Below are 16,449 nucleotides of genomic sequence, written 5' to 3'. Positions count from 1 at the left end.
TACTATAAACCAACACAATCACCATCACCTGACAACACTATAAATCACCACCACCACCTGACAACACAATCACCGCCATCACCTGACAACAATATAATCACCACCATCACCTAACACTATAATCATCACCAGACACCACTGTAAACCACCACCATCACCTGACAACACAATCCCCACCACACCTGACAACACAATCCCCACCATCACCTGACAACACAATCCCCACCATCACCTGACAACACAATCCCCACCATCTCCTAACGTTTATAATCATCACCACCTGACAACACTATAATCATCATCACCTGACAACACTATAATCATCACCTGGCAACGCAATCATCACCTGGCAACGCAATCACCACCTGGCAACGCAATCACCACCTGGCAACGCAATCACCTCCACCTGACAACACTATAATCATCACCACCATCACCTGACTACACAATCACCACCTGAAACCACAATCACCACCTGAAACCACAATCACCTCCACCACCTGACAACACATTCACCTCCACCACCTGACAACACAATCACCTCCACCACCTGACAACACAATCCCCACCATCACCTGACAACACAATCCCCACCATCACCTGACAACACAATCCCCACCATCACCTGACAACACAATCCCCACCATCACCTGACAACACAATCCCCACCATCTCCTAACGTTTATAATCATCACCACCTGACAACACTATAATCATCATCACCTGACAACACGATAATCATCACCTGGCAACGCAATCATCACCTGGCAACGCAATCACCACCTGGCAACGCAATCATCACCTGGCAACGCAATCATCATCACCTGGCAACGCAATCACCACCAGTTAACACAATCACCACCAGTTAACACAATCACCACCACCTGACAACACAATCACCACCATCACCTGACAACAGTATAACACCATCACGTGACAACACAATCACCTCCACCACCTGACAACACTACAATCATCACCACCATCATCTGACACCACTACAACCATCACCACCATCATCTGACAACACTACAACCATCACCTGACCACTGGCAACCCAATCACCACCTGGCAACGCAATCACCACCTGGCAACGCAATCACCACCTGGCAACGCAATCACCACCTGGCAACGCAATCACCACCTGGCAACGCAATCACCACCTGGCAACGCAATCACCACCAGTTAACACAATCACCACCAGTTAACACAATCACCACCACCTGACAACAGAATCACCACCGTCACCTGACAACAGTATAACACCATCAAGTGACAACACAATCACCTCCACCACCTGACAACACTACAATCACCTCCACCGCCTGACAACACTACAATCATCACCACCATCATCTGACACCACTACAACCATCACCACCATCATCTGACAACACTACAACCATCACCTGACAACACTATAAACCACCACCTGATAACACAATCACCACCTGACAACACAATCACCACTACCACCTGACAACACAATCACCACCATCACCTGACAGCACTATAATCATCACCTGACAACACAATCCCCACAACAAACACCTGACAACGCAATCCCCACCATCACCTGACAAGGCAATCCCCACCACAATCACCTGACAACGCAATCACCTCCACCACCTGACAACACAATTACCTCCACCACAATCATCGCTACCATCACCTGACAACACTGTAATCATCACCACCACCACTTGGCAACACAATCACCTCCACCACTTGGCAACACAATCACCACCACCACTTGGCAACACAATCACCACCATCACTTGGCAACACAATCACCACCACCACCTGGCAACACAATCACCACCACCACCACCTGACAACACTATAATCATCATCACCTGACAACACAATCACCTGACAACAGTATAACACCATCACATGACAACACAATCATCTCCACCACCTGACAACACAACAATCACCTTCACCACCTGACAACACTACAATCACCTCCACCACCTGACAACACTACAATCATCAACACCACCATCATCTGACAACACTACAATCATCACCACCATCACCTGACAACACTATAAACCACCACCTGACAACACAATCACCTTCACCACCTGACAACACTACAATCACTTTCACTACCTGACAACACTACAATCACCTCCACCACCTGACAACACTACAATCATCATCACCACCATCACCTGTCAACACTATAAACCACCACCTGACAACACAATCACCACTACCTCCTGACAACACAATCACCACCATCACCTGACAACACAATCAGCACCATCACCTGACAACACAATCCGCACCATCACCTGACAACACAATCCCCACCACAATTACCTGACAACGCAATCCCCACCACAATCACCTGACAACGCAATCCCCACAACCTATAGCTGACAACGCAATCACCTCCACCACCTGACAACACAATCACCTCCACCACAATCATCGTCACCATCACCTGACAACACTGTAATCATCGCCACCATCACCTGACAACACTATAATCATCACCACCATAAACCACCACCACCACCTGACAACACAATCACCACCACCTGACAAAACAATCACCACCACCTGACAACACTATAAACCACCACCACCTGACAACACTATAATCATCACCATCACCTGACAACACTATAAACCACCACCACCACCTGTCAACACAATAAACCACCACCACCTGACAACACTATAATCACCATCACCTGACAACACTATAAACCACCACCACCTGACAACACTATAAACCACCACCACCTGACAACACTATAAACCACCACCACCTGACAACACTATAATCATCACCATCACCTGACAACACTATAAACCACCACCACCACCTGTCAACACAATAAACCACCACCACCTGTCAACACAATAAACCACCACCACCTGTCAACACAATAATCACCATCCCTGACAATACAATAATCACCATCACCTGTCAACACAATAATCACCACCACCTGTCAACACAATAATCACCATCACCTGTCAACACAATAATCACCATCACCTGACAACACAATAATCACCATCACCTGACAACACAATCACCTGGTAGAGGTGATTGTGTTGTCAGGTGGTGGAGGTGATTGCGTTGTCAGCTATAGGTTGTGGGGATTGCGTTGTCAGGTGATTGTGGTGGGGATTGCGTTGTCAGGTAATTGTGGTGGGGATTGTGTTGTCAGGTGATGGTGCAGATTGTGTTGTCAGGTGTGTCTGTGTGTGTGTGTGTGTGTGTGTGTGTGTATATATATATATATGTATGTGTGTGTGTGTGTATGTCCACCTTGCTGTGGGCATAGACCACAGAGCCCAGTAGTTTCCAGGTGCCTCCTCGTCTGTCCATGCGTACCATCCGGAGGATCTGGAGGAACCTCATGCTGCGCAGGGCAGAGGTGGCAAATATGTTCCCCTGGGTACCCGCTGCGATCACCGCCAACGACGCCACAAACACTATGAAGTCTATGGAGAAAGAGGGGGAAGAAAGAGAGGAGGTGAAAGGAGAGAAGAGAGGAGGTGAAAGGAGAGAAAGGGGGTAAGAGAAAGAGATGCACAATGCACATCAAGTACACACACTCAGTCCCAGTAAGCTCAGACACATATCAATAGATCAACAACTATCCATTAGCTACTGCTCTTTGGAAACCATGTATGTATGTATGTATTTATTTAAATACTACTCTGTACATGTATCGTAAGTACAGTCGTGGCCAAAAGTTTTGAGAACGACACAAATTAATTTTCACGAAGTCTGCTTCCTCAGTTTGTATGATGACAATTTGCATATACTCCAGAATGTTATGAAGAGTGATCAGATGAATTGCAATTAATTGCAAAGTCCCTCTTTGCCATAGAAATGAACTGAATCCCCCCCAAAATCTCCACTGCATTTCAGCCCTGCCACAAAAGGACCAGCTGACATGTCATTTATTCTCTCTTTAACACAGGTGTGAGTGTTGACGAGGACAAGGCTGGAGATCACTCTGTCATGCTGATTGAGTTCGAATAACAGACTGGAAGCTTCAAAAAGTAGGGTGGTGCTTGGAATCATTGTTCTTCTTCTGTCAACCATGCTTACCTGCAAGGAAGCACGTGCCGTCGTCATTGCTTTGCACAAAAAGGGCATCACAGGCAAGGATATTGCTGCCCGTAAGATTGCACCTAAATCAACCATTTATCGGATCATCAAGAATTTCAAGGAGAGCGGTTCAATTGTTGTGAAGGCTTCAGGGCTCCAGCAAGCGCCAGGACCGTCTCCTAAAGTTGATTCAGCTGCGGGATCGGGGCACCACCAGTATAGCGCTTGCTCAGGAATGGCAGTAGGCAGGTGTGAGTGCATCTACACGCACAGTGAGGCAAAGACTTTTTTCATTTTCTCTGATGAATCCCGTTTCCGATTGTTTGGGACATCCAGAAAAAAGCTTGTCCGGAGAAGACAAGGTGAGCGCTACCATCAGTCCTGTGTCATGCCAACAGTAAAGCATCCTGAGACCATTCATGTGTGGGGTTGCTTCTCAGCCAAGGGAGTGGGCTCACTCACAACTTTGCCTAAGAATACAGCCATGAATAAAGAATGCTACCAACACATCCTCCAAAAGCAACTTCTCCCAACCATACATGAATAGTTTGGTGACGAACAATGCCTTTTCCAGCATGATGGAGCACCTTGCCATAAGGCAAAAGTGATAACTAAGTGGCTCGGGGTACAACACAATGATATTTTGTTTCCATGGCCAGGAAACTCCCCAGACCTTAATCCCATTGAATCCTCAAGGTGGGTGGACAAACAAAAACCCACAAATTCTGACAAACTCCAAGCATTGATTATGCAAGAATGGGCTGCCATCAGAATGGGCTGGCCCAGAAGTTAATTGACAGCATGCCAGGGCGGATTGCAGAGGTCTTGAAAAAGAAGGGTCAACACCGCAAATATTGACTCTTTGCATCAATTTCATGTAATTGTCAATAAAAGCCTTTGACACTTATGAAATGCTTGTAATTATACTTCAGTATTCCATAGTAACATCTGACAAAAATATCTAAACACACTGAAGCTGCAAACTGTGAAAATGTATATTTGTGTCATTCTCAAAACTTTTGGCCACGACTGTATACTTACACATGATCTTGTAGTTGAATAGACACACACACACAGACAGGGAGAGAGAGACAGAGACAGCCTATGACAGTCTTGCCTATGACACAGAAGGGTTTCCTGGCGAAGCGTAGTCTCCCCTGCCATCCTCTGTAGCGACAGCAGCAGCCAGATGCCCAAACCCTCACAGCGTATTCCAGACCAAACACCACGATCATCACAAACTCCTGTAGGGGGAGACAGACAGCGAGAGAGAAAACACCATGATCATTACAACCTCATCTAGGGGGAGACAGAGAAAACACTGCAATCATTACAACCTCATCTAGGGGAAGACAGAGGGAGAGGGTCAGTCATGGGTCATAATGAGGAAACCAACTGAACAGCACAGATCAGCATAGGGTCACAGCAAGGTCAGTTAAAGAAGCTCACCAGCTGTTTACAAAATGATAATCTGTGACAATGGACAAAGAGTTAGAGGAGAAGGACAAAGGAAAGAGAATGGGAGTGGAAACAGACAAAATCAGTGTTGCCAAATATAGTGCTATATATAGTATGAGTCAAAAGTTTGGACACATCTACTCATTCAAGGGTTTTTCTTTATTTTTAAAACTATAAAATAACAATCATGTAGTAACCAAAAAAGTGTTAAACAAATCCAAATATACAGTTGAATTCAGAAGTTTACATACACCTTAGTCAAATACATTTTAACTCAGTTTCACAATTCCTGAGTACAAATTCCCTGTTTTAGGTCAGTTAGGATCACCACTTTATTTTAAGAATGTGAAATGTCAGAATAATAGAAGAGAGAATTATTTCAGCTTTCATCACATTCCCAGTGGGTCTGAAGTTTACATACACTCAATTAGTATTTGGTAGCATTGCCTTTAAATTGTTTTACTTGGGTCAAACATTTCAGGTAGCATTCCACAAGCTTCCCACAATAAGTTGGGTGAATTTTGGCCCATTCCTCCTGACAGAGCTGGTGTAAGTCAGATTTGTAGGCCTCCTTGCTCGCACACACTTTTAAAGTTCTGCCCACAAATTTTCTATAGGATTGAGGTCAGGGCTTTGGGATGGCCACTTCAATACCTTGACTTTGTTGTCCTTAAGACATTTTGCCACAACTTTGGAAGTATGCTTGCGGTCATTGTCCATCTGAAAGACCCATTTGCGACCAAGCTTTAACTTAACTGATGTCTTGAGATGTTGCTTCAATATATCCACATAATTTTCCTATCTCATGATGCCATCTATTTTGTGAAGTGCACCAGTCCCTCCTGCAACAAAGCAGCCCCACAACATGATGCTGCCACCCCCGTGCTCCACGGTTGGGATGGTGTTCTTTGGCTTGCAAGTCTCCTCTGTTTTCCTCCAAGCATACTTCCAAAGTTGTGCCAAAATGGCTTAATAAGTACAACAAAGTCAAGGTATTTGACTAAAATTTGTGGGCAGAACTGAAAAAGTGTGTGCGAGCATGGAGGCCTACAAACTTGACTCAGTTACACGAGCTCTGTCAGGAGGAATGGGGCAGTTAAGTTAAACAATTTAAAGGCACTGCTACCAAATACTGAGTGTATGTAAACTTCTGACCCACTGGGAATGTGATGAAAGAAATAGAAGCTGAAATAAATCATTCTCTCAACTATTATTCTGACATTTCACATTCTTAAAATAAAGTGGTGATCATAACTGACCTAAGTCAGGGAATTTTTACTTGGATTAAATGTTAGGAAGCATGAAAAACTGAGTTTAAATGTATTTGGCTAAGATGTATGTAAACTTCCGACTTCAACTGTATATAGTAATTAATTGATGTTTGTCTATCTCTGTTCCATTTCCCATATTTCATTTGCATTAGAGGGTAAATTGGCTCAATCTTCCATAACAGTACTATTCACGTAAGCAAAGCTCAATAATGGCTAAAAGACTGATTCAAAGAGTGAATGGTCATAATGTAGAATCATAAAATACAAGTTTGACCATTAATTAACAGTTAGAGGGCAAACAGGAGAGAGAAACAGAGCAAGAAAGATTGGGAGAAAGAGAGAAAGGGAGAGAGAGGGGGTAGAGGGAGAGAGAGAGAGAGAGTAAAAGGAGAGGCAGAGAGTAAAATAAAAAGTGAGAGGAAGGGAGGGAAATTAAACAGGTGATAAAGGCAGAGAGTAAAAGCAGAAAGCCATCCTCCTAAAGATGAAAGAGGAAGTAGTGATTATGGCTGTTTGGATTACTGGTTCATGTCTGGGATTTCCTGTATACTCAACAATACCTGAGTCCTCCCGCCTGCTTACACCACCGTTTCTTACACTGCCATTCTTCCGCGGAACACACACACACTCAACGGCAGGTGTGACGGGAAGCAGAATCAGACACTCTGTAGCTCTTCCCCAGTATGATGTTCTAATCACACTCAGACAAATGCAGTACACATACGGTCCAGAAAATGGCAGACCTGGGTTCGAATACTATTCGGAATCATTTCAAATACTTTATCTAAGCTTAATTGAGCTTGCCTGGCATAATGGAACCAATAGAACAGTCCCAAAATGACAATCCCCACCCATATGGCACTCCAGGCAGGCTAGAGTAAACATTCAAAGTATTTGAAAGATTTCAAATACTATTTGAACCGAGGTGTGAAAAATGATGTTACAGTATATGGTTTATATAGCTGCCCCTAAACCACCCTACCACTTAGGAGCAATGCCTGGGCTAGTCAGATAAAGGGAGAGGAAGATTCAGTGGGATAACCAGTGTTTACACTAACAGTATATCAACTTAGCTACTGTAGGTTCCAGTCTGCCTCCGCTTTCTCCAACCTGTTGTTGTCTTGCCAAACAAGGCAATGATATAGTGATGTTGAAAGCAAAACCGGACAGGTACTCAGGCTAACACATTACTGATTTAGAATCGTGTTAAGGTGGGTTGGCACTTGGCAGGGGCAAATTGTACTTTTAGTGTAAAAAAAATAAACTGATCCCAAATCAGCCCTCCTACTCTGAGAGGCTTGGTACATCTGGCCCGTGGAGCTGGGTGTATGGTGGAGGGGAGGAGATGGGGGCTGACGGCTTACCAGGATGAAGAGGCCTTCGTTGGCTATCTTTTGATGGTCTGGTATGGTGGAGAACACAGATAGAACCAGACAGCTGAACACCAGCAGGAAACTGTAACACACACACAGACAGGTCAACATACACTCTAAACATAGCCAAATGCTTAGACAGACACAAAAATAGACATTAGGCAGACAAGTGTGTATATGGTGAGAGAGGGAGAAACAGACCATGGCTATGAAATAGAATCGGTTTTCTTTTTCATTGTACTCTAGTATAGATTATTAACTTGAGTGTGCGGAACAATGGACACTTCTGTGGGACAATGTCACACATTCATCCAGCCTTGCATTGTGTCCACAGTAGATGTATCTGATAATTACAATTATGGTGTTGTACTCTGCACAGCATGTATGGCATGCTGAGTGGACACAGATTCTCACAACACCATTATCCCAGAAACCCTAAACCCACTCCAATTTGCATACCACCCCAACAGATACACCGATGATACAATCTCTATTGCACTCCACACTGCCCTTTCCCACCTGGACAAAAGGAACACCTATGTGAGAATGCTATTCATTGACAACAGCTCAGCGTTCAAGACCCTAGTGCCCTCAAAGCTCATCAATAAGCTAAGGACCCTGGGACTAAACACCTCCCTCTGCAACTGGATCCTTGACTTCCTGACGGGCCACCCTCAGGTGCTAAGGGTAGGTAACAACACATCCGCCACTCTGATCCTCAACACAGGGGCCCCTCAGGGGTGTGTGCTCAGTCCCCTCCTGTACTCCCTGTTCACTCATGACTGCATGGTCAGGTATGACACCAACACCATCCTTACGTTTACCGATGACAACAGTGGTAGGACTGATCACTGACAATGATGAGACAGCCTATAGGGAGGAGGTCAGAGACCTGGCCGTGTGGTGCCAGGACAACAACCTCTCCCTCAACGTGATCAAGACAAAGGAGATGATTGTGGATTACAGGAAAAAGAGGACAGAGCACGCCCCCATTCTCATCAACGGGGCTGCAGTGGAGCAGGTTGAGAGCTTCAAGTTCCTTGGTGTCCACATCACCAACAATCGAACAGGTTCCAAGCACACCAAGACTGTCGTGAAGAGGGCACGACTAAACCTATTCCCCCTCAGGAGACTGAAAATATTTGGCATCGGTCCTCAGATCCTCAAAAGGTTCTACAGCTGCACCATCGAGAGCATCCTGACTGGTTGCTTCACTGCCTGGTATGGCAACTGCTCGGCCTCCAACCACAAGGCACTATAGAGGGTAGTGCGATCGGCCCAGTACATCACCCTGGCCAAGCTTCCTGCCATCAAGGACCTCGACACCAGGCGGGGTCAGAGGAAGACCCTAAAAATTGTCAAGGACTCCAGCCAACCTAGTCATAGACTGTTCTCTCTGATACCTCTCATGGCAAGAGGTACTGGAGCGCCAAGTCTAGGTCCAAGAGGCTTCTAAACAGCTCCTACCCCCAAGCCATAAGACTCCTGAACACCTAATCAAATAGCTACCCAGACAATTACACTGCTGCTACTCTCTGTTGTTATCTATGCTTTGTCACTTTAATAACTCTACCTACATGTACATATTACCTCAACTAACCGGTGCCCCAGCACATTGACTCTGTACCAGTACCCCTCTGTATATAGTCCCATTGTTATTTTACTGCTGCTCTTGAATTACTTGTTACTTTTATTTCTTATCGTTTAAAAAAAAAACTGCATTGTTAGTTTGTTGGGGGCTCATAATAAGCATTTCACTGTAAGGTCTACACCTGTTGTATTCGGTGCATGTGACTAATACATTTTGATTACAATACCAGTACTTTTGGAACGCACAAGGTTCTTTGACAGTTGGAGCAGTGCCGTTAACCCGACTCCATTCCAGGTGATCCCAGTGGAGTTTTTTTTTCCCTCTCTCATGTGAATATTCTGGGAGCACAGTAGGATTAGCCAGGTGGCAGCTGCTGGAGTAGAGGCTAGGCCTCACAGTATGCTGCTGGGGTAGAGGCTAGGACTCACAGTATGCTGCTGGGGTAGAGGCCAAGTCTCACAGTATGCTGCTGGGGTAGAGGCCAGGCCTCACAGTATGCTGCTGGGGTAGAGGACAGGCCTCACAGTATGCTGCTGGGGTAGAGACTAGGGTCTCACAGTATGCTGCTGGGGTAGAGGCTAGGTCTCACAGTATGCTGCTGGGGTAGAGGCTAGGCCTCACAGTATGCTGCTGGGGTAGAGGCTAACGCCTCACAGTATGCTGCTGGGGTAGAGGCTAGGCCTCACCATATGCTGCTGGGGTAGAGGCTAGGTCTCACAGTATGCCACTGGGGTAGAGGCTAGGTCACAGTATGCTGCTGGGGTAGAGGCTAGGTCTCACAGTATGCCACTGGGGTAGAGGCCAGGTCTCACAGTATGAGAACACTTTTCACAACCCCAAACAGTCTCCTGCTCACAATCACACACATTCTCCATCACACATACACACTCCCCCCTCCCTCTTTCTTTCACGCACATTCTCACTAATCTCTGGGGAGAGCTAACGAAGGCCATGACCAGTAAAACCCTCTATTATGACAACAACAATCTAACCTAAGATAAACGACTGTATGAATGGAGCAATCACACTGTGGATATGGATGGGTCATCACTGAAGGAATGACAATCACACTGTGGATATGGATGGGTCATCACTGAAGGAATGACAATCACACTGTGGATATGGATGGGTCATCACTGAAGGAATGACAATCACACAGTGGATATGGATGGGTCATCACTGAAGGAATGACAATCACACAGTGGATATGGATGGGTCATCATTGAAGGAATGACAATCACACTGTGGATATGGATGGGTCATCACTGAAGGAATGACAATCACATTGTGGATATGGATGGGTCATCACTGAAGGAATGACAATCACACAGTGGATATGGATGGGTCATCACTGAAGGAATGACAATCACACTGTGGATATGGATGGGTCATCACTGAAGGAATGACAATCACACAGTGGATATGGATGGGTCATCACTGAAGGAATGACAATCACACTGTGGATATGGATGGGTCATCACTGAAGGAATGACAATCACACTGGTCAGTGTTTAACGGAGTGTGTGGCAAAGCCATAATTGTGATTATATTTGGTCTGTTGGACAACAAGGGTGATGGTAACACTATAATGAATGACAAAGTGACTTTATAATGTTGTTCAGCTCTGGTGAGTAACATGTCCACTGTATTCACATGTGGCAAATAACCCTGAAAAATGTAACAATAAAGAGCAAGAGTAATAACACACAGAGTGGACAGAGAACTCCCTGTTCTTATCCACTATCTCCATCTCTCTAACACACACTACAAGAGTCTACTACAGTCCATCCATCCTCATTCCCTTCTCTTTACAGTAAACAGGGGTGAAAGGACACAGGGGGAGAATCATTTCCTTCCAGACTCTCACACACACAACCACAGATGATCATTGTAAATGAATGAAGGAAGAGGATGACTGATTGGTGTGGGTGACCAGGGATAGAATCCCAGAGGATCTGACAACAACCCAATGTCAGAGTCAGACACACTGTAGTAGCTACAACAGGACTGGAACCCACCCATTGGGACAACAGGAAGAAAGGAACACAAGACACATATGTCGTAGAGATCTGACAGATCCTCCGGACAGTTCAGACAGCAGTTGGGAGGAATATGTCAACCAGGGAGAGAATACACCAGAAGCCGTATGTATCATGCATCTCAGGAGAGCTGATCTAGGATCTGCAACTTCCCCCGTCCTTGTAATCTTACTCATTGTGATCTAAAAGGCTAAACTGATCTTAGGTTATATTGTTTTAATAGAGGATTGTCCACGTCCACCCCCGGGTTATATTGTTTTAATAGAGGATTGTCCACGTCCATCCCCGGGTTATATTGTTTTAATAGATGATTGTCCACGTCCATCCCCCCGTTATATTGTTTTAATAGAGGATTGTCCACGTCCACCCCCGGGTTATATTGTTTTAATAGAGGATTGTCCACGTCCATCCCCGGGTTATATTGTTTTAATAGAGGATTGTCCACGTCCATCCCCGGGTTATATTGTTTTAATAGAGGATTGTCCACGTCCATCCCCCCGTTATATTGTTTTAATAGATGATTGTCCACGTCCACCCCCGGGTTATATTTTTTAATAGAGGATTGTCCACGTCCAGCCCCGGGTTATATTGTTTTAATAGAGGATTGTCCACGTCCACCCCTGGGTTATATTGTTTTAGAGGATTGTCCACGTCCACCCCCGGGTTATATTGTTTTAATAGAGGATTGTCCACGTCCACCCCCGGGTTATATTGTTTTAATAGAGGATTGTCCACGTCCACCCCCGGGTTATATTGTTTTAATAGAGGATTGTCCACGTCCACCCCCGGGTTATATTGTTTTAATAGAGGATTGTCCACGTCCACCCCCGGGTTATATTGTTTTAATAGAGGATTGTCCACGTCCACCCCCGGGTTATATTGTTTTAATAGAGGATTGTCCACGTCCACCCCTGGGTTATATTGTTTTAGAGGATTGTCCACGTCCACCCCCGGGTTATATTGTTTGAGGATTGTCCACGTCCACCCCAGGGTTAATTTGCTTTAGATGATTGTCCACGTCCACCCCTGGGTTATATTGTTTGAGGATTGTCCACGTCCACCCCAGGGTTAATTTGCTTTAGATGGTCGTCCACGTCCACCCCTGGGTTATATTGTTTGAGGATTGTCCACGTCCACCCCAGGGTTAATTTGCTTTAGATGATTGTCCACGTCCACCCCCGGGTTAATTTGCTTTAGATGATTGTCCACGTCCACCCCCGGGTTAATTTGCTTTAGATGATTGTCCACGTCTACCCCTGGGTTAATTTGCTTTAGATGATTGTCCACGTCCACCCCCGGGTTATATTGTTTTAATAGAGAATTGTCCACGTCCACCCCCGGGTTATATTGTTTTAATAGAGGATTGTCCATGTCCAACCCTGGGTTAATTTGTTCTAGAGGACTGTCCACGTCCACCACTGGGTTAATTTGTTCTAGTGTGTGTGTGTGTGTGTGTGTGTGTGTGTGTGTGTGTGTGTGTGTGTGTGTGTGTGTGTGTGTGTGTGTGTGTGCGCCTCGCCTGATCAAACACAAATGTGAATAGATGAATAGGACGTAATTCAAAAGATAACTTCTTGTGGAGATGATCCGGTGGGTGCAAAGCCTTATACCACATGTTATTCTAGCGCGTCAAACCACAAGCCACGCATGGCCCATGTCGCACGGCAGCCACCCGTGCTGGCCTGGCCCGGCCCATGTCGCACGGCAGCCACCCGTGCTGGCCTGGCCCATGTCGAGCTAGCAGCCACCCGTGCTGGCCTGGCCCATGTCGCATGGCAGCCACCCGTGCTGGCCTGGCCCATGTCGAGCTAGCAGCCACCCGTGCTGGCCTGGCCCATGTCGAGCTAGCAGCCACCCGTTCTGGCATGGCCCATGTCGCACGGCAGCCACCCGTGCTGGCCTGGCCCATGTCGAGCTAGCAGCCACCCGTGCTGGCCTGGCCCATGTCGAGCTAGCAGCCACCCGTGCTGGCATGGCCCATGTCGAGCTAGCAGCCACCCGTGCTGGCATGGCCCATGTCGAGCTAGCAGCCACCCGTTCTGGCATGGCCCATGTCGCACGGCAGCCACCCGTGCTGGCCTGGCCCATGTCGCACGGCAGCCACCCGTGCTGGCCTGGCCCATGTCGCACGGCAGCCACCCGTGCTGGCCTGGCCCATGTCGCACGGCAGCCACCCGTGCTGGCCTGGCCCATGTCGCACGGCAGCCACCCGTGCTGGCCTGGCCCATGTCGAGCTAGCAGCCACCCGTGCTGGCCTGGCCCATGTCGAGCTAGCAGCCACCCGTGCTGGCCTGGCCCATGTCGAGCTAGCAGCCACCCGTGCTGGCCTGGCCCATGTCGAGCTAGCAGCCACCCGTTCTGGCATGGCCCATGTCGCACGGCAACCACCCGTGCTGGCCTGGCCCATGTCGAGCTAGCAGCCACCCGTGCTGGCCTGGCCCATGTCGAGCTAGCAGCCACCCGTGCTGGCCTGGCCCATGTCGAGCTAGCAGCCACCCGTTCTGGCATGGCCCATGTCGCACGGCAACCACCCGTGCTGGCCTGGCCCATGTCGAGCTAGCAGCCACCCGTGCTGGCCTGGCCCATGTCGAGCTAGCAGCCACCCGTGCTGGCCTGGCCCATGTCGAGCTAGCAGCCACCGTGCTGGCATGGCCCATGTCGAGCTAGCAGCCACCCGTGCTGGCCTGGCCCATGTCGCACGGCAGCCACCCGTGCTGGCCTGGCCCATGTCGAGCTAGCAGCCACCCGTGCTGGCCTGGCCCATGACGAGCTAGCAGCCACCCGTGCTGGCCTGGCCCATGACGAGCTAGCAGCCACCCGTGCTGGCCTGGCCCATGTCGAGCTAGCAGCCACCCGTGCTGGCATGGCCCATGTCGAGCTAGCAGCCACCCGTGCTGGCCTGGCCCATGTCGAGCTAGCAGCCACCCGTGCTGGCCTGGCCCATGTCGAGCTAGCAGCCACCCGTGCTGGCCTGGCCCATGTCGAGCTAGCAGCCACCCGTGCTGGCCTGGCCCATGTCGAGCTAGCAGCCACCCGTGCTGGCATGGCCCATGTCGAGCTAGCAGCCACCCGTGCTGGCATGGCCCATGTCGCGCGGCAGCCACTACTGTGCCGCTTTGGCATAAAATGCATCCAATAAACATTACTACCTCATATTACTCTCTGGCCACCACTTCCTTCAATTGTCATGAATTAACACACAAATCAAAATGGAAAGAATACATTTGCTTAATCTTTAGGACCTCCTAAAAAAAGGAAGAAAAGGTATTTAAAAAGGGAGGAACTTGCTGAACTTACATTTTCCGCTGCAAAATGTTTTGCTATGGTGTGCTATAATGAATACGACACCAGTCTGCAGGGGTCATATTATAATAGTTAAATTAAACAGGTCTGAGAACTGGACACCAGGGCCGCTTTCCCAAAAGTATCTTAAGACTAAGTTCATCTTTAGAACCCTCTTAAAGAGCCTTTTGAAAGACGCACTACGCAGAAATCGCACCATCATTTCCTGATTGCTCATATTCTAATAGTTCGCCTAATTTCAGTTTGTGACAAAACAAGCAATTGTGTATAGAATCATTGTACCATCTAAACCGCAGTGAAATATATTCTCCATAACCAAAAATATTGTATTTTCTCTGGTGTTTGAAGCTTGTGTACAAACCGAAAAGATTTTTATAAAAATATATAACTTAAGGGGAAGCATAGAAATCGCGAACAGAGAACAGATCGATTGCTTCCTAGACTTGCTTTCAATAGAACGATCAATCTAACACACATTTCTATGTGAATTTTGTCAGATTGCCAACAAAGTTACATATTGCAGCTTTAAATTTCCAAACCCTTTCCCAAAACAGTCTTTATTAACGTTGCATTTGAAATCACCTCAGACCACTAGTAGAACAGCTAAGTGCGTAGTTAGACTACAGTTTGACCTCCAGCATCACTTTACTCGCAGAAAAACTCAGCTAAACATACAATGAAGATGTTCATCTGTCTCTGTGACCTCAGAAATCAAAGTTCAATATAAATAACATAACTTTACAATGTTATAACAATCTAGCTATTATATAATTTGGTTAAATATTGACATCACATTCATGTATGTGTAATCAATAGACCTACCTAGTATTAAGCCATTATGCGGCGCTTCAATATTCGTATATAAACTGTGGTTCTGCAGGGGGTGACCACAGACCACTTCTCAGTTCCTATGCTTCCTGGCTGATGTTTTGGTCACTTTTGAATGCTGGCGGTGCTTTCACTCTAGTGGTAGCATGAGACGGAGTCTACAACCCACACAAGTGGCTCAGGTAGTGCAGCTCATCCAGGATGGCACATCAATGCGAGCTGTGGCAAGAAGGTTTGCTGTGTCTGTCAGCGTAGTGTGCAGAGCATGGAGGCGCTACCAGGAGACAGGCCAGTACATCAGGAGACATGGAGGAGGCCGTAGGAGGGCAACAACCCAGCAGCAGGACCGCTACCTACGCCTTTGTGCAAGGAGGAGCACTGCCAGAGCCCTGCAAAATGACTTCCAGCAGGCCACAAATGTGCATGTGTCTGCTCAAATGGTCAGAAACAGACTCCATGAGGGTGGTATGAGGGCCCGACGTCCACAGGTGGGGGTTGT

The 16,449-nt window shown here is 47.1% G+C and overlaps 1 protein-coding gene across 1 annotated transcript in view; it reads right to left on the bottom strand.

Moving 5' to 3' along the window:
• LOC109904390 (potassium voltage-gated channel subfamily KQT member 4) overlaps nt 1-16,449 on the bottom strand; it is a 100,873-nt gene that overhangs the window by 19,673 nt on the left and 64,751 nt on the right. The window contains exons 4-6 of the mRNA XM_031789263.1: nt 8,181-8,271; nt 5,205-5,331; nt 3,296-3,471 (exon numbers count right to left, since the gene is read on the bottom strand). Of these exons, the coding sequence (XP_031645123.1) occupies nt 3,296-3,471; nt 5,205-5,331; nt 8,181-8,271 (394 nt within the window). The remainder of the gene's footprint in view (nt 1-3,295; nt 3,472-5,204; nt 5,332-8,180; nt 8,272-16,449) is intronic.

This window comes from Oncorhynchus kisutch, linkage group LG14 (genome assembly GCF_002021735.2).
Source record: "Oncorhynchus kisutch isolate 150728-3 linkage group LG14, Okis_V2, whole genome shotgun sequence".
NCBI lineage: Eukaryota > Metazoa > Chordata > Actinopteri > Salmoniformes > Salmonidae > Oncorhynchus > Oncorhynchus kisutch.
Note: the sequence above shows the minus strand (reverse complement) of the source record. Positions and strands in the feature narration are given on the sequence as shown.